At 34.7% G+C, this 23649-nt stretch overlaps 4 protein-coding genes and 1 long non-coding RNA gene across 9 annotated transcripts; 2 read left to right on the top strand and 3 right to left on the bottom strand.

The window, feature by feature from the left end:
* Positions 1 to 31: 31 nt before the first annotated feature.
* On the bottom strand, positions 32 to 2284 carry LOC132910199 (palmitoyltransferase ZDHHC23-B). The gene is made up of 3 exons (XM_060965769.1): positions 1220 to 2284; positions 961 to 1137; positions 32 to 623 (listed from the first exon to the last, which is right to left on the bottom strand). The coding sequence occupies exons 1-3, from the start codon at positions 1747 to 1749 to the stop codon at positions 431 to 433; spliced, it is 900 nt and encodes a 299-aa protein (XP_060821752.1). The 5' UTR covers positions 1750 to 2284; the 3' UTR covers positions 32 to 430.
* On the top strand, positions 2269 to 20029 carry LOC132910171 (lysosomal-trafficking regulator). 4 transcript variants are annotated; one of them, XM_060965689.1, is made up of 35 exons: positions 2285 to 2394; positions 4519 to 5030; positions 5291 to 5529; positions 6598 to 6683; positions 7336 to 10034; positions 10116 to 10181; positions 10456 to 10610; positions 10687 to 10928; positions 11003 to 11172; positions 11252 to 11770; positions 11982 to 12086; positions 12159 to 12468; positions 12550 to 12704; positions 12791 to 13012; positions 13104 to 13300; positions 13376 to 13825; positions 13909 to 14226; positions 14293 to 14409; positions 14477 to 14677; positions 14749 to 15009; positions 15072 to 15462; positions 15536 to 15969; positions 16048 to 16283; positions 16355 to 16689; positions 16765 to 16988; positions 17064 to 17225; positions 17292 to 17536; positions 17609 to 17675; positions 17753 to 17860; positions 17970 to 18129; positions 18201 to 18418; positions 18490 to 18841; positions 18918 to 19054; positions 19125 to 19360; positions 19433 to 20029. In XM_060965689.1, the coding sequence occupies exons 2-35, from the start codon at positions 5024 to 5026 to the stop codon at positions 19905 to 19907; spliced, it is 10299 nt and encodes a 3432-aa protein (XP_060821672.1). In that variant the 5' UTR covers positions 2285 to 2394; positions 4519 to 5023; the 3' UTR covers positions 19908 to 20029. The 4 variants fall into 4 exon arrangements, 3 of the variants coding, with proteins under 3 accessions (XP_060821673.1, XP_060821672.1, XP_060821671.1); XM_060965688.1 differs by having other exon boundaries at positions 17753 to 17903; positions 17989 to 18129; XM_060965690.1 differs by lacking the exon at positions 4519 to 5030 and having other exon boundaries at positions 2269 to 2394; positions 17753 to 17903; positions 17989 to 18129.
* Positions 7082 to 7430, bottom strand: LOC132910217 (uncharacterized). The gene is made up of 2 exons (XR_009658710.1): positions 7312 to 7430; positions 7082 to 7225 (listed from the first exon to the last, which is right to left on the bottom strand). It is a non-coding gene; the product is annotated as an uncharacterized LOC132910217 (long non-coding RNA).
* LOC132910204 (ankyrin repeat domain-containing protein 49-like) lies at positions 19962 to 21863 on the bottom strand. Of its 2 annotated transcripts, XM_060965778.1 has the most exons (4): positions 21753 to 21863; positions 21038 to 21274; positions 20803 to 20963; positions 19962 to 20717 (listed from the first exon to the last, which is right to left on the bottom strand). In XM_060965778.1, exons 2-4 carry the CDS (start codon positions 21183 to 21185, stop codon positions 20382 to 20384), a joined length of 645 nt encoding a protein of 214 aa, XP_060821761.1. In that variant the 5' UTR covers positions 21186 to 21274; positions 21753 to 21863; the 3' UTR covers positions 19962 to 20381. The 2 variants fall into 2 exon arrangements, with proteins under 2 accessions (XP_060821761.1, XP_060821760.1); XM_060965777.1 differs by lacking the exon at positions 21753 to 21863 and having other exon boundaries at positions 21038 to 21364.
* Positions 21392 to 22465, top strand: LOC132910201 (radial spoke head protein 9 homolog). Its single transcript, XM_060965771.1, has 4 exons — positions 21392 to 21618; positions 21684 to 21849; positions 21934 to 22222; positions 22305 to 22465. The coding sequence occupies exons 1-4, from the start codon at positions 21392 to 21394 to the stop codon at positions 22463 to 22465; spliced, it is 843 nt and encodes a 280-aa protein (XP_060821754.1).
* Positions 22466 to 23649: the final 1184 nt, after the last annotated feature.

Below are 23649 nucleotides of genomic sequence, written 5' to 3'. Positions count from 1 at the left end.
TTATGTTTAAACCTTAGATGTACTAAACATAATTGAGTAATATATTTTATTGTGCTAATTAGTACAATGGCCATTTTATCACAGTTATAATAAATATATAAGTGATGTGCGCAATAATAGAATAAAAATAGTTAAAACTATAACTGAGATCAGCGCTTTTACATCATGATATGTTTTTATTAAGTTTAATATTATGAGCAATAGCTTAAGATTATTAAGTACATACCTTGTTATTATAAAGAAAGAACAAGGATAAGTATTAAAGTATATTAAAATGCACTGTGAAATAAATATTAAAGTGTGTGTTTTCACATACTGCTATGCCTGCTGTTTGGCCTCAATTGTTTCAATTTTTCTAATATCTTTTACATAGTACAAAGTATCACCTTCCATACAAAGTAAGTTTAATAGTTTAGTCAACATTTAATATCTAAGTTTTGCAACAAAATAATCGAGATACATTTTTTAACATTCCATGGTCATATGGACTTCCAGCTTCCAGAAGACGTCGCTCGTTCGATGTTGTACCAAGGTAAATTAACCAAAGATGATATATTAAATAACAAACTACCACTAGCCCAACAAGCAAGCTGTAGAGTGCAGAGATGAAGCAAAGGGCAATGCTGGAACAATATGTACATTATTATACTTAGATTGGGTGCTCAAAGCAAACAGTTGCATGTCATGTTATCTATAACTCTTATATTCTTAGAAAGCAAATAAGAGATATTACAATATTTATGACGTTAACACAAGTCTCAACAATTATCAATATCTTGTGATTATTAAAGTTTGCATTGTAAATCCTTGGTATCTTTCCAATTTAGCTTTCAGACTGAATAATGGAAAGTGTTGTATTTTTGCAGAGTATAATTTTATAGTCTGGATATCATTAATTTCAAAATTATATATTTTCTACAAATTGATGTTAATATGAAATATTTTTTGATCAATACATACTCTAATTGATGATATACGTCGCTGCAGTCATCTGGTAAAAGAACAGTACCAATAAGTATAAATGGATGACATACACTAGTCATAGTCAAATTAGAACCATAAATAAAAGCTATAGCTGAGAAGAATAAACATCCCAAGTACCATCTTAAATTACTTGAACCTATACAACAATCCAACCTAAAATATAAAATACATATCTTAAATATATCTGTATTATTACATAAGATAAAATCTATTTTTATCATAAAGAGAGTTGTACCATTTACAATGATATTCTCTATTAAGGATGCATGTCTGACACATTCGACAATGATGTGCTTTAGGAGGTGCTCTTCTTCTACATGTAATACAAAGTTCTCCACTTCCTTCGCCAAGCTCTAAACCCTGAGTTAAACTACCTTCTTGAGTTACAGAATCTGCATTTAATCTAGTCATGTAGCCGCACCATATACCACCCACAACACACATTATAAATACTAGATTTTCTTCTAGCAAAATTTCTAGTAATGGTACAACACTAATTTCAAAGATCAGCATCAACATAACTACACTGGTAATTGTCCACATTAAAAAAAATTTGGTACGTAGAAGAAATCTGAGGAAGTTGTGATGCAAGTAATACACCAATATTGGTGTTGCAACAAATATAATTATAGTACATAACACTGTTTGCGCGGCTATTACTGCCAATGTTGGGACTGCAAATATTGGTATCATTGCATCGACTGAAATTTGCTTAGCACCAGCTCTCCAACCACAGGGATTCCGTAGCCTTTCCCACATGGTCATTTTTTTATCAATAATTATACACCAAAGCAATAAGTTTACACTTGCATAGAGGATTAATGGAAGAATACCAAAACAAAAGTTAGAAATGTTTTATGGAACGTTGTTCCTTGACGAATATAAATTTCAAACTGACATTTGTTGAAAATATCGCGCGTAAGCACAGGCGGCAGCACCTTTTAAAATAATAGATATAATTAAATCACTAATTATAAAAATTTTCAATTCTTCAACTATCTATTCAAATGAAATTTTCCTTTAACAAAGAACCATTATTTCTATACAAATCAATACCTTTCTTTTGACCAAAATTTTCTTATCAAATAAACGGTAGATCATTTTATTCAAGAACAAAATCAATTGATATAGTAAAATATTTTCTAAATCTCGTATTTTATTTCGTTATTATGTATTGTTATTTTTCGAAAAATATTGTGAGGAATAACACTTCTAACACTATTTTGAAAATGGCGCAAAAATCACAAGAAGGATAAGTATAATAGTGTTCATCTCCAGTACCCAATGGCATTTGCCGTATGTAATGTGTACTTTATGCAAGAACAATGGTGTCAATATTGTATTCCAATAATTCAAAACTGTGACTAATCGTTCAAAAATTCTTTCACGGATTCCATTCACTCAACTCAGGTAATAAATACACCATAGACAATTGAAATGATCGCTGATGCTTTTCTCAAAAGCATTGCCAGTATTGCTATTACTACTTCGCCACCTTGTTTTACGTGTTCGTCATTCTCCTACCTGACATTTGCTGTAATTCGTTGCGCATGAAACTACAAACGTGAAGCGCATGGCGGGAATATGACGCAAGTTGAAAATAAAGCCAACTTCAATGGGAAAAAATTGTCAAAAAAAATTAAAATATCTTAAATTATCAACATTTTACAAAAACATCGAAGGTCAACTCTTATCTCGGTTTAGTACTTGTTATTTGGTATTTAACACTCTCGTTTAGATTATAGAAAAAGTCATATAGTTATAAAAATCGTTAAATGGAAAATATACAAAATTAGCGAAAGTAGGTATGACTTCCTAGAGAAACGTAATCATCGTCGAAGAGGATGATTTGAAAAATAGTTTCTTAATCAAGAGAAATATAAAAGTCAAGGCCAGGATAAAAAGCTTAATCTATGTTGGTAAGGCAAAATGTAACATCAATGAGGTTACTGCCGAAACAGGCGCTCAGATGAATGCTATCATACATTACCGTTAGCGATTAAATTAGTTGATCAATGCTTTACCAAATTTATTTTATCGATTCATGATTGCACAACGACCCATCTTTGAAAATTTGTAATCACTTTGAAAAAATAACACACCTTATTGTAACCTAATACCACAACCTTATCTGTTATACTAAATATCACATTATAACAAATGTATTTCTTTCTTTCATTGACACACACGGTACAAATATCGATTGGTTTTTCGCGAAGAAGAAGACTCAGACGAACATTATTATCGCACTGTCGAGGCGAAGCTAATTAAAGAACAGTGGGGTAGAATGCTATTAAGATAATCATACGGCACAATAAAGAATCGTCTATACGAGTCAAAGATTGATCAATTACGGCTGCATGGTTGCTGCCTACTGGAACTGTTTTCAATTGATTGCACGTGTTCGAATTGTTTTATCAAGTTATCATTGTTTACCAGACTCTTCTCTCGCGGCTTTTAGCACTAGGTGGGAAGGAAACATGGTACAATTCGATAATTATAATACTGTAAAATCATTCGATGCCGCTAACGTATATATTTCAATGTATATATTTATGCATATGTAGTACATGTAATTTCAATAAGATAATAGTGTTAATTTCGTAATATGCAATATTACGAAATCCTGCGAATCGGAATATTATACAATATCTACAATAGAATCTAGAGCATTATTTACATTTCTTACGTTTCTTAATTAGAGAGATAACATACATATATGTTAGTCAACAAATTCAAGGTTTACCATTATGTCCTACTTGTATAGACTTGTACAGAGGTAGCTAGTTGAATTCGAACACGCGAGATGAATATGTTATTTATTTAGTGTTTTTTACCTGTCTCTTAGGATTACGTTTTTTCATCGAAGAAAAAAACTGATTTTATTGGCCTCTTTAACCCGCGAGAGGCTCGTCCCTAGCCTGCCTCTTCCTTATGTCGCACAGTTCGTATGTGGAGCTCGATTTGAAGACTTATCAAAATCAGACAACAAAGCAATCTTGTAGTAGCTCGTTAATGTGTCCGACCGTATCTATCTATACAAATTTGTGACTTCAGTGAAAATATTTATTTTTAAAATATTTTTTATATGCTGTTCGATTTTATATATTTCATTCAAGTAAGATAGTTAGGTCCTGGCAAAATTGGAGAATATTTTAAGAGAAAGAAAGAAAGAAAGAAGGGAAGAAAAAAAAGAGAATTCAATATAAGCGAAAGTCACTGTATAGAATTGGATAGCTGCATCTATCGAATGGGGTACGTGATCTAGTATTGTGCATGACGCGATTTCATTTGGGATACTGTTTACGTGTTGTTTAGAGTTGTCCTGTGTCTATTTATATTATCGATTCGAAAGTAAAGTTTCGAGAACGTAAGATCAATGACCATCACGTTTACTTCTAGTAGAATTAATAATAAAAGGAATAAGTCATATTTACTTGACCGGAACGAGTGTAGATCAGTTGAAGAGGTCGTGATCCCTGGTGGTGGTAAACTCGGTGGTGGTCTAACGTACGTTTCCGATCATTTGCTTAGGATGAAGATACATTAAACAGCAATCGGGGGTATTGACAGTCTCGTTTCTTCTGGATCGATTGATTGGTGGGAACTTGGCGGATTCCACGATGGGAATTGGAAAAACGAGTCGGAGAAAAGATAAGTAGATGCGTTCTTGAGCTTCGTTCGGCTACTTTAGTACAGTCATTCTTCGAGGTATAAGAACGAATCGTGTTATGGTAGAGACCAAGCGATAAGGAGGTAACGTCGTGTGACTCCAGAGTAAATCGGTTGATAAGAAGTAGCCGATGCTCGTAGACCCGGGTTCTTGTACTGTTGTGTTAACAACTGGCGATGAATTGTGTCACCATGTTCCAGTGCTATTGGTAGCGGTGATGTTGGTTGTGGTGTTGGTGGTAACGGCGACGTGCAGCGATCTATGAATCCGGGGTTACTGCTCTCTCGTAGGTCGTGCTTCGTGGGTTGAGAAGCTTTCAGGCTTCCCGTGGAAGGCTAGGAACTGGTCTGTCGTGGACTCGTGGGGATGTTATGTAAGCTGTACTTGATCGACATAAACGCATACAAAGATCGTGTACATAGATGCATGTATGCGAGGAGCAACCTCAACTCCCAACGCAATACGTGCTATAAGCGCGAGGTGTTCGAAACCGCGGAGATCCAGCGAGAGGATATTTGTTCAGTGACGAGAGTAGCGACGCGCTAGACGCAGCGATTCAATCAAATGCGTGCAGATTTCAAGCGAACGTCGAAACGTATAAAGCATAAACGTATAGACATCTCGATATTTCAGGTGATCGGGTTGCGTGTCCTAGCAGTGATCCTCGAAGATTACCCGAGGACAGTTTTTATCCATGGTTCAGCTTCGACGAGCTTTTGAGCTATGAGGAGGATACCCGGTTGAGGACAGAAGACAGGGAGGAAGACGACGAAAAGGAGTTCGAAGAACGTCTAGTAATGTCTTCGGCTTCGATCAACAAACTGCAGATTTTGTGGGATCGTTTCATTCACGCAGAACCGCAGAGCTATGAGGTACACGATCCTTGGATCTAAGAATTTCTATCCACCGCGATTTCTTCCTTTTCCCTTTTTTTCATTTCGCCAAAGTTATTATAAAGACAAGGATTCAAATTTGATAGAACAATTGGCACATCGAAGAGCAGAGGAGACTCTAACTAGCTAAACTAACTTGCAACGATATCAATTTTATCTTCACGTATCTATATCCTTTCTCTTTGGAATATTCTATCTAAACGGTAAAAACTTAGTCAATGATCATTTTTATTTAAATGCATTTACTTCATCTTTACCACGTTTCACTAAGCAAGATTTCGTAATCATAATCAGTCATGGCTAAACAGTGCCTTATGTTCGTCTCAAGATGACTTACAAGTCACGCGTAACTTATATGCTCGTCGATATTTTTTCACGTGTATCGAAATAACAAGTGATCCTCTGTCCCATGTAATATAAACATTATCGATTTCTTCCCACGTAGTTGGAAAGTTGAAGCAACTACAGAAAATTTTCATCAGACAATTTATATCAGTAAAATTAATGAATTGACAATCGCTTGCCTCTGACAAAAAATACGATGATGAATGTTTCTTAAAATACAAACCCGAAATAATATAATATGCATTCTTGCTAATTATGCCATTTGTTAGCAAAGCTATCGAATTGTATAAGACAAAATTGAGATATTTGGGTAATTTCAATCCTTATATTCTTATATTTTGGTCGCTATTTTTATCGAGCCGATTATTTTATCAGGCGACACGTTCAATAATCATTTTGCATTTCGAAAATTAAAGAAAGCAATATCTTCGTTTTCTTTTTTATACAATTTAGTACTTTATATTTACTATTTTTTCGTGATATTTGTATCTCTGTCGTAACGTTTTTCTTATTGTTCGATCAAATCTAGAAGGCATAGTGTTGCTAAAAGAGAGTTAATTATTTATATTTATTTAGACTATAGTAATTAGCATTTAACATTGGACTTTTGATAATCTTTTGTTTTAATTTTTTTATTGCGATTTAATGAGTTATTTTACAGTTAATAAGTTAAATTATGAATTGCACTTCTTTTCTATTTAGAAATCACAGTGGTTGGATATATTCCTCGCGGAATTTCTTGCCCAAATAAACGAAGGTCGAGATGTGAAAGATGCTCTATCGTTTTGGTAAGATTACATGTCACTTAATTAAGTCTCTTATAACTGCTTCATTTTATCGTACGGTAATAGTCGAAATAACAAATACCTTTCTCTAAAAATATTCGCGTTGTAGGAGAATTAATGTAAAATTAATCTATTATTGAGTTATTTTAATAATATTTTTCGAGAAATGAAATAAAGAAGTAACAACATAGATTTTTATAACGACACAGTGGTCGTTGACCACAATCTGAAAATATGATCTCATGTCTGTGGTTTTGATTAACGTAACTTTTTACGTTTGTATGTCTCACCTTTACTTCGTTAGCGCGTGGTCACTTTCTAGCGTTCACACATTCTTTGCGAGAGTTACCCTCGATCAATATCTTTGCTAGTATTTCGTCAAAATGAAAATTACACCTTACTAAAATTTAACAAATTTATTAATCACAAGTGTCACTTAATGCCCTGCACATGATTGTTTTTTCGTTACCGAAATTTTACTTGATTTCACTTTCAAAACTTCCCTCGGAGATATCGCGTCTCTCATTAAAAATAAGATTGCATACCTGTATGAACGTTTCCGCAATAACCCGTATCGGGGTGATAATAAGAAAATATCCAATCCGATGGATAAGATAGAAATATAAAATACCCAATATGAAAATATCCATTCCAGTTCGGTCGACGGTGGTGGTGTATCTACCCTTATAGCCTGTGAGTTGCTCTCTGATGTTCATGAACTTTGCGCAAAGACAATCGACGGGGACGAACTTGTTAAACTGAGGAAGTATTTGACTCAGGATCGTGGTTGGCGTTGTTTGGCTGTTCTACAATTACTTGGTGTTCGTGGACTTTCTTGTGGGCGAGAATTGGTTGCTCTACTTATAGCTTTGTATCCAATTGTCCTACAAGAGGAAACGAGTAATAAAGCCAATTCTGTTTCATTGGACAAATCCACGTATTCTTCGATAGATGGTACCACACGTAATCCTTATGTAAAATTTTACTCCAACGACAACACCGTCGACACGGTAGATATCGTGTCGCATGTGAAACGCAAAACGACGAAATCTAACCGATACGGTATTTTCTACGAGAGCAATGTATTGTCAAGAAGGAGAACAGGTCGTAAACATAGTATCGGTACCAAGGTGCCGGTCCATTGCAAGCAAAAATCATTTGGAACGTCCGAAGCGCGTCGCAACACACCGGAAAGCGCGAGCAGCGAATCCGAATTGCTGACAGATGGTATGGATCAGGCAAGATCACTCACGCTGAAGATCCGCCTGAACCCTATGGATTTCGAGTATTTCACTTCAGTCGTCAGAAGCGACGAGGAAAAGAAATGGCAAGCAGCACTTTATGAGCTTCCTATCCGACCGGCAAAGAAAACACCGAGAGATTACATAGATGAGCGGACCAAGGATGTTCTAGATGCTGGGATTAGTAATTTTGAGACGAGTCTTTTGATTATTCAATTGCTTCAAGGACTACGAGATTACGATACTCCAGCCGAACAAACACCGGCTGTACAAGTTCTAAAATTTGCCTTGGATACGTTATGGTCCTTACAATTCGGCATAGACGGTACTAGCTTGACTGGCACTGAATGTGCTACGTTGAAAGCTGCGGCTGCTAGGCTTATGCTTACAGCATTGGAACGCGTATTACGAGCAAATGAACCAACCACCGCTGTTATTCACAATGGTTTATTGCCTATGACTTTAAGATTACTCGAGGATGCTTGTAGCAAGCCGGTAAATGTTTTTTCACCGGAGGAAGGTTCCCTTTTGCAAGAGTTCATTTTTGCCACCATTTACGGAATAATAGCATTTCTTTATTGTCTGCTGCACCAACAAGGTAACGCAGTAGAGAAATTGTCAGACTTTTTAGAACTATTTCAATTATTTACGGAGAGCCAGGATGGAAAGTTGGTGGAGCGAACAATTTTTGCGATTGTTGACCTGCCAAGCATTGATCCGGCGAGATCAGTAATCCGTGCTAGAAAGATCATTGATATGATAGGTGCGCTAACGAGTCGCTTGAAGTCCGTTCGACATGATATTTCGCACGTAGCTCATTGCAAGAGAACAAAACACAAATCCTGCATTAATGACGTTCAAATCTACCACCATTCGGATGTATTTGGGGCGCCTTATGCTCAGCCGATCGTTGGCGCCGTTACGAAAGAAGCATGTTGCATTTCGTCTCTTTTTATGATACTCACTAATCTTCTCAAGCATTCTCATCCCTTAGTCAGCGAGTTGCAAGTCAGATTGATCAAAGTTTTTACAGCGGCAGGAACGTGTTGTTGTTTTCCACCCAGAATACTCATGACTAGTATCATCACTCTTTTAAAGAAACGAGAACCGACAATTTATATCCCAGCCGTGACATTCCTAGAGCGTATCTTTTTTAAAGAACTCGGTGCTTATTCGGAATCAGAAGTATGTTTCACCTGTGACAGACCTGCAACATATTCTTGGGATTTTCTGGAAATGTATGCAGATTTATTGACGCCGGATGATTCAAAATTATGTTATATTATAATGGCTCATCTTCTAAAAATTGGGCCTTGTTCTAAATTTCACATTAGACAGGAATTGCTTCTAAACATTTTTTATCCAACCTATTTGAAAGCCAAAATCTGTTATATAGTTAACAAAGAAAATACTATCGCAAAATTTCTAATTCAATCTTGCCTCTCTGCAATATCTTGTTTGATAATAAACATGCAAATATATGAAGAATTCACTGAGATTAATGGGTTGGAAGAAATATTGACTTTGTTACCAGACATAACTTTCACAAGAAATGTCTACGCTCTCCTAGAAGTCGCCGTCCTTGTCGAGATCTGGAAGAAAACTTACGTGGAATCCGATCTCTTAGATACGGAGAAATCTGCCTTTAAATCTTTGTTCGATTCCCTTGAAAAGGAAACGAGTGAATTATTGGATATTTTGGACAATTCGGCGAATAGTTTTGTCGATGAGAAATACGTAGAACAAGTAACAAACCAAATTCCTCACGTGGAATTAGATGATCAGAATGTTGAAGGAACAAGTATTATCATAGAAAGTGATACTTTGCAGCAACAAAGTGACGTGAAGGAATCGATCAACACAACTTCAAGCCTTTTAAAAATATGGGATAATTCTAAGATTAATAATACATCATGCTCGGAAATTGACAACGAAACAGATACAAGTAAGAAAATAGATCTGTATCAGGCTAGTGTCGCGTGGAGGACCGCAGCTGGAATAACACTTTACAGTCCAAAATTTCGAACTCAACTGTCGCTACATCTCGTGTCACAAAAATCTTCGCAGCTTTTTATAACGCTGGCTACACATATCTCTACGGATAGCATCACAGGTATATTCTAAAAAACAAAAAACGGATTGTACCACATATAAAAATATCTGGATTTACATTTACATACTTGTCTCCTTTTAGACATCAATAAATCAGCGCACAGACTCTTTGAGGCTTTGCTAACGTGCTGTCTAACATCCCCGTTGAGTAAGTATACTTTTATATAATGAATATGAATCATAGGTATTCCAAGTATGCTTCTGTTCCACATGCTCTTTCGCCGCGTGCAGCTGCGGATTAAAATCCCAACAAGCTATGTGAATTTATTAGCCGTAAAAGCAGTTCACATAATACTTGACACCAGTAAACATCTCGACCTATCTATTGTTCGTTAAACCTCTCTTTCATCGAGTAGTATTTTATCGTATGTGCATATTTTATATTGTCCATAAAGTAATATATGAAACAACGTGTGATACAGGTGATAGTGACATAATTATGGAATTAGGAAGAGCGCTGATGGACGCAGGAATTAAATTGGGTCGTGGATTAGCTGTCATCGTGGAAGTTTTATTAAAAGTCTCTATGTTAAAACCAGCTCAAGAAGAAACTATACTGCAGTGTACTCGTCCTAGGGTAACTTTCATTCTATTTCATTTATTCTAAATTGAACTGATTCATTTAGTTATTTGGGTACCATTTTTTGTTGCAGTTACCGATTATGACATTGGACACAATACCAGATTATGCCGCCGATGACAGTAGCACGGGTGAATATGTTACAGCTGATGATGGTTATGAAGCAGACGTAGAAGTACCAGCACAAAGCTTACATAGTAATTCCGTAAAAAGAAGTAATTCCTTAGGACCGGTAGTTGAGCCCAGAGGTCATGCAAATGCACATCCGGCATTATGCCTATTGGCAGTGGATTTATTAATTCATTTCAGTAAACAGTAAGTATTTGACTGTACGAGATATAGAAACTATACATGTGATAATAATATTATAAATGATATTTCTTTCGCAGAGGTTTGGATGCTGAAAAAGCATGTATTATAACCGCTGGCTTAAGGAAAGTTGCAGTCACATGCAGAGAAAGTGCTTCGAGTAGTGCCGCACTTGCAAGTTCAGGTGTAATCACAAAGATATTAAATGGCTTCAGGGATGTATTTACTAATAGAGATACCCAATATCAAGGTATTTTTAATATATAAACTATTTTATAGTGCATAACATACCGATCCTGTTTATAACATTACGTAATAAAATATTATAGATCTACAACATGCTGTGCTAGAAGTATTTACTTTGCTAGCGACACAATCGATTTCGCCATCAGAACTAGTCATGTACTTGTCCTTGTTCAAAGTTGATGAACCACCTCTACAATCGTTGTTGGAACCGCTTTTCCATCTAGGTTTAGCTGCACGTCCACAACCAAATTTTATCATATCTTTTCCTGCACCTTCTGATGCGAAAATATTATCGAAAACTCAATCGGAAGAATATAAGAACCTGGAAAAGGTTGAAAATCTTGTAAATAATTTCCGAAAAAGACATTTTACATCGGGTATATGCAGTCCATGGTCTGTGCATGCAACCTGTCTACCAATTGGTCCAGAACTGGCTTGGCCTGTTTGGTTGCATGGTTGTTCCGCCTCTATGTGGTTGAGAGTTGAAAGAGGATTACCCGTTAGCAGCAAGGGAACAATGATTAATACTTCACCATTACTCGATTCAGATGATGAGAGTTTGTCCGATTGGGGTTTTCTGTCCGATAATTGGAGTCGTGAAGGTTGGTAAAGTGGTTTACTAACAACTAACAAATAAATAAATATATAAATATATATAATCAATTTAATACTTTCTTCTAAGACTTTTGCCACAAGTCCATCATATAACTTTATCAAATGTAGCAATATATTTATTATTTTGTATTCAATGCATACTCTACACATTATCGTGGAAAGACCAATCGATGTCTGATCTTTTCTTGGGTACATCAGTCGTAGCAGGTTCTTCATCTCCACCTACACCAACATCGATCATTCATTTGATGTCTATCGGATTTGAGACTCTGGTGCTTGAAACATGGTTGGATCTTAAATCAGGTAAACTATTTTAAATAGACTTTTAACTTTTTAGTATGATTAGTGTATTTTATCCCTTTTCTCATATTTCAGATAAATTAATTTTACGATTAACTCGGCCAGACGACAAAATGAATAGAACAGTTTCGGAAACATCTGTAATTGGTATGCTTCCTTCTGGTCGGTGGCATCATTTAGCATTGAATTTCAAAGACACAGTTTTAAATAAACGCAGTGCAGTGGTTGAAGTTGTGCTTTGGGTAGATGGGTGGAGAGAAATCAATGCACAATTACCATTTGATGGACTGTTAGTGAGGAAACCTGGCACCACATGTGTTCTATTAGGACAAGTTGGATCCAGCACTATTGGTGCTTGGTATCTTGGAAATTTAATGGTATTCAGGTGGGCGTCTTTCTTATGAGACATTTAACTACTAATTAATAATTATATCATATGTATGCATTATTAAAAATTAATTTACAGATGTCCAGTATTTACGAAGGAGAGAGCATTATACCTAGCAAGTCTTGGCCCTAATTATACTAATCTTGCGGAATGTACTTTAAACATAGAGAAGCCAGATTTTAAGCAACTAATTGCATCTGGCGCTTTAGATGGTGTGCGAGAAATACGATTTGGTGAGTACCATAACCGAGACATAACATAAAAGAGAGGGAGGAAGAGAGAAGGAGCGAATAGCCAATTATATTTTTATCTAATATAGAGGGAGGAAAATTTGATACAAGTCGTAGGAAATCATATGGCGGAACGTACTTAAGACACGCTATTGAAACTAAAGTATCCGAGACCAAAATCGATTGGGATACAGTTATGGATGCTACAAATTCGAAATTGGCTGAATTGCAAGATAATCTGCTTCTTAGTTATGAAGCTCAAAATCCCAATATTGTTCATTTATATCCTCAGGCTATTGCAAATCCAGCTGGTAGGTTTACTACTTCGTAAATTTATATTTGTTAATTAATGCTTGATAATCATTAATTCTTCTTGCATAAATATTACATGCTTATTTTTAGCCGTGGTAAGAAATTTATTTCCTGGTCAACCAGGTTTTAGGGTTGTTTTTGCACCGGAACATAGAGTTTCACAGCAACCACCTTTATCTGTGACTCCGATACTTTCTGCTCGATTAGAATGCCAACAGTATAGAGGTCTTGTACCCGCTGCCATTTTAGTGGGCGGTGTACCTATATTTTTATATTTGTTCGCAAGAGTAAGCATAATTATACAGAAATATTTAATGCTGTCAGTTATGACTACTTATGGTCATCATTAAATGAATTTATAGGTAGTCGAATTAAATTCTAATGAAGAAGAGCAAGCATTAGCTCTTTCAATAGTTCTGCAGTTAATACGGAATGACTCTGAACTTTTAAATCAGTACCGATCAGAAGATGGAACATCTTTAATCCTATGCATTTTAGAATCACCTCGATGTCACACAGGTAGACACATTCTGAAAGCAATGTTAGATGCAGCCTGTGATAGTTCGATCCTAATAAAAGATATCAGCAGCGGTAATCATTTAGTCTCACAAAATTGCGAAGCTGTGATTACGGATCCAGATTTAATCAAAGGTGCATTAACTGCATGGAGAACATGGGCAAAATATGATACATTAAATTTACTATTGCAAGCATTGTTATTATTATTAAGAGATCAACATTCACAGCGTGAGTTCAACGCAACTCAATTAAATAGAGTCGGAATTGTTGATACCATTTTAACACTATGCAAAGTAATTTAATACTTTTTGTAAATACTGTATTTTATAATAAATATACTAAAGGATTCATAAAAATATCTCATTGTTTATTATAGGAGCATTTTATGTATGATGAGTTTGGTGCTGTACTTGATTCTTCAACAGGAACTGCAGTGGTTGAATTGATTAGGGCACTTATGGGAGCACCTCCAGAATTTGCTCATCTAGTAGCTATTACTGATTACCTAGTTCTGGTTCATCAAGCATCTGAAACTTATATTACACACTCAAGACACAATATATATTTTTTGTTACCACCGATTGGAGAAAAAAGAGTTGTAAAAATTGCAGCTACAGTAACTTCCAACTCTTCAGATGAATCCATAGAAACTCTTGAAAATAGTAAATTGGATAAAGGTTTAACAAATACACAGGTTCGTATTTGCTATTAAATTGGTTGTAAAATAAAAGATAAAATTCGATTGACATTACTTTTTTAGATTCAGAGAAATAGAATGCCTAAAAGAAAAGAACGCCGAAATGGTCCTCCTCAAAATACTAGTGCTGGAGAGGATTCAGGAATCGCAGCTAGTGATGGATCCAACCCTCTTAGTAACGTAAGTATGTAATTAAGTCTGCTGTTTATTAATTATAATCTACTGCAAACTCTAATTTTTTACATAGGAAAAACAATCTACGTGGATGGACGAAAGGAAAGCTTGTCAAGGTTTAGTTTGTGAAGGACTTTTATTACTCCTCCGAGATGCAGTTAGGGTTTTACCTGATAGCCAAGTTGGATCAGTTTTGAAACACGTTTTAAGAGCTGAACTTTTACTTGTACTGGCTAATAATCCAGACACTAGAGTTCGTACGGCACTAGCTAAGGTATGATAGGATGTAAAAGGGAAGTAAGTTCTATTTTCATTCAAGTATTATAATAACTGGTTAACTTGTAGGTCGTACAAATATATCTACAACGTGCTAGTGATGAGGAAGTCAACAAATTTATAAAGCAAAAATATTTTATACATTTAGCAAACCAAATAGCATTATATCCTGGAAGTGAATCATTGGTGGTTGCTTTAGAAAATTTAGCTGTACGAGGCCCAACTCTGGCTGCAATGCCTCCATTAATGGCTATAATAGCAAAAGCAGCAACTACTGAATCAAATGTAGTTAGAACAATCGTATCATTTATGACTGACATAATTGCAAAGGTACGATATCGTAGTTCGGTCTCATTCATTAAACAGAATTAATTAACAAAATTTACTTTCAGAATCCTATTGCTTTGAGAATGCTTTTGGAACAAGGTTTGATTGAATCATTAGTTCAAGCATTAGTAGGAAGTGCTCATAAAAGTGGTTCTATGTCTCTTCATCGAGATATTCATGTACTTTTTGTGGCCATTGCCACAAAACTTTTGGAATCCCCAGGAAATCATCAAATGCAAGCTGTCCTAGACTTGCATTTGATATTAAACCATATGGAATTGAAAGAAAAATCTCACTGCATTAAAAATAGAACCAGTATATCAGTTGTAAGAGATGCACAGGTAGCACTTTTTGATGGAGAACTCGACGTGCTTATAGTGAAAGTCTCAAATCAATCGAGTTTCCGATTACGTAGTACAGCATCGTATCTAGCCTCAGCTTCCCATATAACTTCAGGTAGTACTTGTATCACAAATAATGAAAAGATAAAATTTCAGTTTCTTCACTTTATCAGTATTATATTTTTTAGTTTTTACAACGTCTAGTGAACAGAGTGACCATGGTTTTCGATCATCTAGCTATACCAGTTTACATACACCTTCCATCGCAACCTTACGTGAACCAGGCAAAGGAGAATTGCTTGAACGGTTTCGCATTGTTCTCAGCCGTGCTGTCGAATTTATAACAGCAGCTGATGAATCACCTTCTGGCAACGAGTTACAATTAACTAAAAGATTGTTTTCAATACTTTTACATGGTTTTTGTAATCCACTACAAAAGAAAAATCATTGGAGCTGCGGATGGTCAACCAGACACGCTTTAAGAAAATATACGGCCAAATTAATGGTGTGGTTACTTGGACCACATCAAAGTAATAATACGAGGATTTTTGCTGTTAGATCACTAATGGAAGAGTCAAAAGCTCGTGAAATTCTGTCCTCTCTTTTGGAAGTTCATCCACAAGTGAGTCTATCGATTAATCCATATTTATCTGTTCTCTATTTCCTTATGTGTATGTTTCAATGCATTTACATATATCAGGTAGAACAAAAGTTCGCTGTCTTTTTTTGGGATCTCTTACAAAGAAGAGATGAGATGCCTAGTGCTGATTCAAGGATATGTATAGAATTGAAAGAAGCTTTGAGTATATGGGATTTAGCAAAAGGAATAGAACAAGCTAGTCCTGGAATATGGAATGAAGAATTGGCATTGCTAAGGCGAGAGTTAATGAGAGATCGAGATATATGGATCGACAATAATCTTCCTGCAATTCAAAGGTAAGTAAAATTAAATAGAGTGTTATATTTTTTATTTCTTTATTTTACAAAATATTTTTCTTGTTTATTAGGATTGCCAACAGATTTGATGTACTTGCTAAACAACTAACAGAAAGTGCAATGACTATAACGCGTACTGTCGTGGAAGAACAAAATCGAGAACGTAAAGTATTAATGGAAAGACTGAAACATTCAAGAGCGATGGAAGCCCAAGCAATTGCTAAATGGAGAGATTTAGCAAGACGTCTAACGCATGAAAGAGCCCCTTGGCATTTTCCAAACAGTTATCCAAGAAATTGGGAACTAGATCCTACAGAGGGTCCTGCTAGAGTTAGAATACGATTGCAGCGGTGTCATTTAAACATTGATCGAAGATTTTTTATGACCGAATATCAAGACAGGCTAGGTTTGATTATTATTATATTAATTATTTTCATTCAATTTGTTTGTATTTACATAAATTTCATTTTTTGGCGTATAGATGCAGCAAAAATCGAAGCCCCTTTATCTTATTTATTTACGAATAATCGACAAGATGCAAATGCTACAGCATTAATCGAGCGACTGCATACTAGTGAAAGAATACGTAAAATGTGTCAAGCCAAAGTAGTTACACCTAGAGCTGAATTATCTGGCGAAGTTCTTATTGGTGAAACATGTCTTTATTTTGTTCCTGATAATCCTGAGGTTCTACTGCACACAGATGTACGATTTTGTTAACCCTTTTATTATTCTATGAATTCGTTATTATACATTTAATTCGATACATAATAATTACAGATAGCTTTAGGCGGCTTGGATTTAGCTATGGTGGGTGGAACAGCTTGGCGCCTTGAAGATATTCGAGAATTGCATCGAAGAAGATATCAGTTACAGGAAAGGGCTATTGAAATATTCCTTATTACAGGAAGAACTTACTTATTAGCATTTAATTCTTCAAAGGTACATATATATCTTATCTTAAAAATAAATATTATATAATTCTTCATAATGATATTTAACTTACAGGAAAGAGATGAATTTGTAACGGAATTATCTGCTTGCAATTTACCGAGACGAATACCTGGTGATGATTTAAGCGAAGCTATCTCGTTGTGGCGAAGTGGGGCATTAACAAATTGGGAATATATTACGTGTCTAAATAAATTAGCCGGTCGTTCATATAATGATTTAATGCAGTATCCTGTATTCCCATTTGTATTAGCTGATTATACAAGTGAAAAAATTGATTTAAATAATCCAAAAATTTATCGGTAAGTATAATAAGTATAATACGTAAATGTATGATCAGGAAAATATTTATGAAAAAACAATTTTTTTTTTAGAAATTTCAAACGCCCTATGGCTGTGCAGGATAAAAAGAATGAACAACACTATATAAATAATTACAACGTAAGTGGTTTAATTATGTTTATAACAAAAAAATATAGAAAAATATTGTTTCTAATATCATTTATCATTTTATATAGTATCTCAAACAAGCTTTATCGGAAGGTTTAAACTTAATAGCGTTAAATCAAGAACCATTCCATTACGGATCGCATTATAGTAATTCTGGAACAGTTCTTCACTTTCTAGTAAGATTACCACCATTTACTAGTATGTTTCTATGCTATCAAGGTAAATTAAAATTGCTTTTTAGATGTATGTATACATTAGTGTTGAGATTTAATTTTCATAATTCAGTTTATTTCTATTTTTGAAGACGACAATTTTGATATTCCTGATCGAACATTTCATGCACTGGCTACTACATGGAGATTAACTAGTTGCGATTCAACAACAGATGTGAAAGAATTAATTCCTGAGTTTTTCTATTTGCCTGAATTTTTGTTGAATTCCGAAGGTAATATAGATAATTATGGCTCAAAAAATGACATGTAAGTTAATTAATATTCAAAACAAACTTTGTTAAAGGATTTAATTTTGGAGTTCGACAAAATGGTAACCGGGTTGGAGATGTTGAATTACCGAAATGGTGTGGAGGTGATGCACGACTTTTTATTCTTACTCATAGAGCAGCATTAGAAGCAGATCTTGTCAGGGAAGTTCTCCCTTATTGGATCGATCTGGTATTTGGATTTAGGCAAACTGGTAGACCAGCAGTGGAAGCTATAAATGTTTTTCATCCTGCCGTATGTTGATACTAACATTCATACAATCATATTTAAAAGTGTAATTTAAATTTATGGATTTATTTTTTTAGACCTACTATGGATTTAATGTTGAACAAATAGCAGATCCTTTAGAACGTCAAGCTTGGGAAACGATGGTTCGAACGTATGGCCAAACACCAGCGCAATTATTTACGGTTGCGCATCCCTTACTGATTCAAAATCTTGCAAATACAATAGTTCATAGTTCATTACCACAAGTTATTGAAGGTGTAGATGGCATAAAATGGGGAAACTATGTTGGTGCTCCTGGGAATGAACCAGTTTTATGTTGGAAACATAAACATAAAGCACCCTTAGCATCTTTAGTTCCTTTAATGACTGGTGATGTTTTTGGATTACCTAGCTATACTACTTTATTACTCGTTTATACAAAAGAGAAGGGTACATATCATTAATTTCATATAAACATTTCAATAGTCACATTTGCAGAACTAGATTGTATAATGTTTCTTTCTAGGCACAAGTATGTTAAGTGGAGCATTTGTATCAGGAGCTGCTTTAGTATCATGGAATGGTACAGATGGAATTGTAAGACTAAAATGTAAAAAAGAGCAACCACCAAGGCCATTAATTAGATCTTCGGGTCTTGACCCAGTAAATAGATACATTACTATTTTCTATTACTTTTTTAAATTGCAAATTACATAATATAATTTTTTTTTAGATTACAATCTTGGGATCAGCTCCAGATTGTGGACAACTATGGATAGGTCATTTATCTGGTAAAATTACGGTGTATACATACACAGTTGTAATGAGTAAAATTGACTTCACTTTAACACCAGCATCTGTACTGTTAGCTCATAGAAGTAGAATAATGACAGTGTTTCTGTCACGGGCATTTAGCATCGCTGTTTCAGGTGACTCAACTGGTGTTATTGTTATTTGGGACTTAAATAGGTAAGTATTCTAATAAATAAATGGATAAAAACATTCATATAACATCTAAACTTATTTGTTATCCTTTTGTAGTTTAACATACATAAGATCCATATTCTGTGAACAGAACTATTCTATTCGTTTACTTTCGATTAGCGAAACTCTCGGAGATATAGCAGTTACTTATGAAATTCCTAGTGAAAACACGTCTTCCAGTCAATCCGAATTAAAAGTATTTACTATCAATGCAAGGGCAGTTGGATCTATTTTATCAAGAGGAAGAATAACAGCTCTTTGCTATAGCAACGCACCAGAAGGAGTTTCTGTAAATGTTATTGCAACAGGATTAGACAATGGTGTAATAAGGCTATGGAGTAGTTGGGATTTAAGATTAGTCAGAGAAATTATAAACGGTATAAGAGGATGCGGAGCAGTAATTGCGATAGCATGGGCTTTAGACCAACATCACTTATATGCTGTAACCGAAGATTTCACTATTCTCATATGGGAAGGATCGAAACGTTTAAGCAATGGTACTCCAAAATTTGTAAATTTAACATCACTCTAATGTAAATAAAACTAAAATATATTTTAAGTGCATAGACAACATGTAAATGTTAAATATTGTTCAATGTATGTTTTCATTTTATTAAGTATCTTATAAAATAAAAAGGATGTTTTTTACAATTATGACACTAGTGTCACAATTGTGATAATTTTGTATTGTAATTAGAATCACATCAAACTCCTAAGATATCACATAATTATTATATTTGTAGTTAGTGGATAAAAATCCAACTGTTGAAGTATTATTTTCCTAAAGTTTTCAATACAATAACTTCTATGTTCTAATAACATATCAACATTTATACTTTTATATTCCGTTATATTACAGGAAATACAGACTTATTAACATATTTATAAATGTACTGATAATATATTAATGATATGTTTACAACTTCTAATTTCATAAATTTGTTTTGTTCATAATATTGTAACATGTGTATATAAACATATCTAATAAACATATCAAACAATAGATTCAAATAACATTTAAGCAATCTTCAATAATTTCAAACATTGGGTAATACTTTCCTGTTCTTTTTGCAATCTGTTCGGCTGTATCTCCACTTGAATTTACCAATCTTGGATTTGTATCTGGATGCAATAAAAGAAGTTGCAAAGCAGGGGAATTATGAGAACTTGCAGATACTAAATGCAAAGGAGTTTGATCTCCTTTACTTCTGGCATTTATATCTGCTCCATTTGCAATTAATATCATTGCACATTCAACGTTATTCCAGCAACATGCAGAATGTAACGGTTGCCATTCATCCATAGTTTTAGCATCTATCTTTGCACCTGCTTGAATTAAATACTACGAACAAGATAAAACAGTGATGCACTTATTTATGAACACTTTTGTCAAAGAATAAATTACGTTCAAAATGTAATATTCATACTTCTACAATTCCTAAGTGATTGCCATAACATGCTCTATGCAATGGAGTGTAACCATCTTTGTCTGTACATTCTAACAATAGCGGGTTTTCCATTAATAATTTTTGCACTTTATCCAGCTCCCCATTCTCTGCTGCAGTCAGAATTTCTTTTGCATCAGGTTCTATAAAACACATATACATGTTACAAAACTGATAGTGAAAAATTGTAACACACAATTCCAAATCATCAGCTAACCTTTTGCATTACGTTCGGCCTCTACTCCATCATCGTCATCTTCCCATGCACTAACTTGCATACGTTCACTTCGTGGTTGACTTAACATTCGATCACGGATTGCTTCCAAATCCGTCAATTGATCACTTTCCTCTCCGGATGATGACATTTTTCTTTCATTTCAAATCAAATAAACAAGATTATGTGAAACGTTTTTATCATATATTATACGGATCCATCTACTGGAGTATGAAGACACTGCTTATACATAAATTAGATTCGATCAGTTTTTTCAGATGCGAAAATCATCTCATTTTTTCGATTGTTTTTAAAATGTTTTAAGACTAATTTATGATTTCGGTACGATAGAACGAAATGGAATGTCTAAAACTTTTAGAGACTCTAGATATCTTTGGTTACGCCGGCATATGCGTGGGAACAGAAAACTCACAACTATTACAAAATTCTCTCATAATATTGCAACAAGAAAATCATTTTCAAAAATGTTATTATTGGGGTAAAATCTATGGGGTTCGAAATGATTATCATATTGCGTTTGGTTTTGAAAAAGATTGCTTGAACGATCAAGTATATTATTACAGGTAAGTTAACATATCAAAACGATTCTTTAACAGAGCATTTTAAAAAGGTAGAATATCTGAATTAGTACGGATGGCTTAAATTGGTTGTTACTACCGAAGGCAAATAAATGTGCACGATTCCTGACACCTCTTACAATTAATAAGTTCGAAGGGGATCCTTCTATAGCCACCAACGTTTATAACGTTAATCCTCCGTTCCCGCCAAACGAAGACCCTAAAAAGTATTACGACGTAAGTCAAAAACAGTTGGAAAGATTAATTTTTCAAATTAATAAGAGAAGAATGTTTAAAAATCTATAATTCTTGATATTTTAGGGCCCTATACCAAAAGAACTGAAAGAGGAAGACAGGCTGGCAGCTACCATAGAGATAATTAGAGAAGATGCCATCATAATTCCTCGTGGTGCATGGTTTAAGTGTCCCAATGGGAACGTAATTGAAAATTTAAGTTTCGAAGGACTCAGTGTTACAGATGCTTCGTATTTAAAATCGTATTTGCACGCTCGTTCCCCACAACAAAAATGGAATACCAATTTACTTACGAGACCTGATTATAATTACGCAATAGATTTTTTAGATACAATTGATATGGATGTGCCATCAGGTGATCACTTGATTAGAAAAATTTTAATAATAATTTTAGAAAGTTATTTTTTTTCTTCGTATAATTTAATATATCTTATCAGGATGTTGGAATCTACAGTTTTTACATGGCAAACAATCAGTGATTTTACATAGTCTTTTTTGGCCTGGAATGACGTTTTATCATAAATTACATAGTCCGCATTATGGATTTCTCTACTTCGGACATGGAAAAAAGAATATGGATATCGTCTTTATGTTGTAACTATAGTAATAAAAAGTCAATAAATTCATATTCATGCTTCTCCTAAAATCTATTCAATCTTATTTAACTAATGACATTCGTTCGATTCCTTTTTGTTTTCTATGACAACCAAATACATATCTGCAATCACTACATTTGATACCAATTTTTTTTACACATAATTTACGGTATGTTATAATATTTCATTCGTTAAGTTTACAAGTAACAGCAGTACTAAGAATGACTTCGATCGAGGAAATAGTTCTTAATAAAAATGTCCAGCATTTCAAATTGTAACGCGTAAGTCTCGTTAACATAAGGTTATGAACGTTTTCATAATTAAATTACGTTAAAGTAAAAAACGAGTGTGTTAAATTTACAAAGTTTTACGATTCTAAGTTTCCTAAATAAATCGTCGCCTGTTTTTCAAATGAATAATCAATTACTCCTTTTCATGCGAATAAGAATTAACCGCTGCCTTTGAGAACAGGCTTTGTGGATAAGCTAGTCGACCTCTCGCCACGTAAGATGGCAGTAGTATCTCGCCCGTGGTTGGAGAATTTGAATGCACAAGCGCAGTGACCGGCATACTCGAGTGAAGTGTTGTTGCAAGTGCTTGGGATCCGTATTCCGACAAATTTCTTCAGGATATTTCGCTGCTAACGGTAAGTGAAAACATTTCTACAACTTCTGGCGTGTTTTATTTGCCGATAAATAAGTTTTTGCTTGTTGATTCGCTTTACTTTGACCTTGAATCAAAAGTTTGATACACGGCGTGACGCCGGGTGACGCCGGTTCGGTGAAAACGTATTTCAAGCACGTGGATTGTAGTGTTCTCTGAAAGAACGTATCGGAGTTTGTTCTATTGAGTTTTAAAACATCGTACATATATATCTTTGTGAATTTTTGACTTTTGGCATCGGTGCGATTTCAGAACGTGGTATAAAATGTTTTCTCGTTGACAGGCGGCGTCAAGTTCCTGTCTTTTGCACGAACTACGCGACATTTGATGTTACCGAAATTTCCGAATTCGTTTCGTTATTGAAGACCGATAGGACAAATATAAACCGACATGTCCGACTAATATTAAATGCCCAAGATGGATATGAACTGAAATAGATATTCACGTTACTATGTTATGCATCCCCTCAACTTCCTTGTCGTGGCTCGTTCTTGCTCGTTCGACGACATTACGATATCGTACA

This window comes from Bombus pascuorum, chromosome 8 (genome assembly GCF_905332965.1).
Source record: "Bombus pascuorum chromosome 8, iyBomPasc1.1, whole genome shotgun sequence".
NCBI lineage: Eukaryota > Metazoa > Arthropoda > Insecta > Hymenoptera > Apidae > Bombus > Bombus pascuorum.
The sequence above is the reverse complement of the archived record's forward strand: the minus strand, read 5'-3'. Positions and strand labels throughout refer to the sequence as shown.

What these genes read in the sequence shown, in the direction of transcription:
- LOC132910204 (XM_060965778.1), bottom strand. Translation starts at nt 21,185, where the DNA reads ATGTCATCATCCGGAGAGGAAAGTGATCAATTGACGGATTTGGAAGCA. An exon ending in GGCCGAACGTAATGCAAAAG is followed by an intron (nt 20,964 to 21,037) that starts GTTAGCTGATGA and finishes TGTGTTTTATAG; the next exon opens with AACCTGATGCAAAAGAAATT. An exon ending in ATCACTTAGGAATTGTAGAA is followed by an intron (nt 20,718 to 20,802) that starts GTATGAATATTA and finishes TCTTGTTCGTAG; the next exon opens with TATTTAATTCAAGCAGGTGC.
- LOC132910201 (XM_060965771.1), top strand. Translation starts at nt 21,392, where the DNA reads ATGGAATGTCTAAAACTTTTAGAGACTCTAGATATCTTTGGTTACGCC. An exon ending in GATCAAGTATATTATTACAG is followed by an intron (nt 21,619 to 21,683) that starts GTAAGTTAACAT and finishes TATCTGAATTAG; the next exon opens with TACGGATGGCTTAAATTGGT. An exon ending in ACCCTAAAAAGTATTACGAC is followed by an intron (nt 21,850 to 21,933) that starts GTAAGTCAAAAA and finishes TTGATATTTTAG; the next exon opens with GGCCCTATACCAAAAGAACT.
- LOC132910171 (XM_060965688.1), top strand. An exon ending in CGATAATTGGAGTCGTGAAG is followed by an intron (nt 11,771 to 11,981) that starts GTTGGTAAAGTG and finishes TGGGTACATCAG; the next exon opens with TCGTAGCAGGTTCTTCATCT. An exon ending in ATTTTTGTTGAATTCCGAAG is followed by an intron (nt 18,130 to 18,200) that starts GTAATATAGATA and finishes ACTTTGTTAAAG; the next exon opens with GATTTAATTTTGGAGTTCGA.
- LOC132910199 (XM_060965769.1), bottom strand. Translation starts at nt 1,749, where the DNA reads ATGACCATGTGGGAAAGGCTACGGAATCCCTGTGGTTGGAGAGCTGGT. An exon ending in AGAGAATATCATTGTAAATG is followed by an intron (nt 1,138 to 1,219) that starts GTACAACTCTCT and finishes TTTATATTTTAG; the next exon opens with GTTGGATTGTTGTATAGGTT. An exon ending in GACGTATATCATCAATTAGA is followed by an intron (nt 624 to 960) that starts GTATGTATTGAT and finishes ATATTGTTCCAG; the next exon opens with CATTGCCCTTTGCTTCATCT.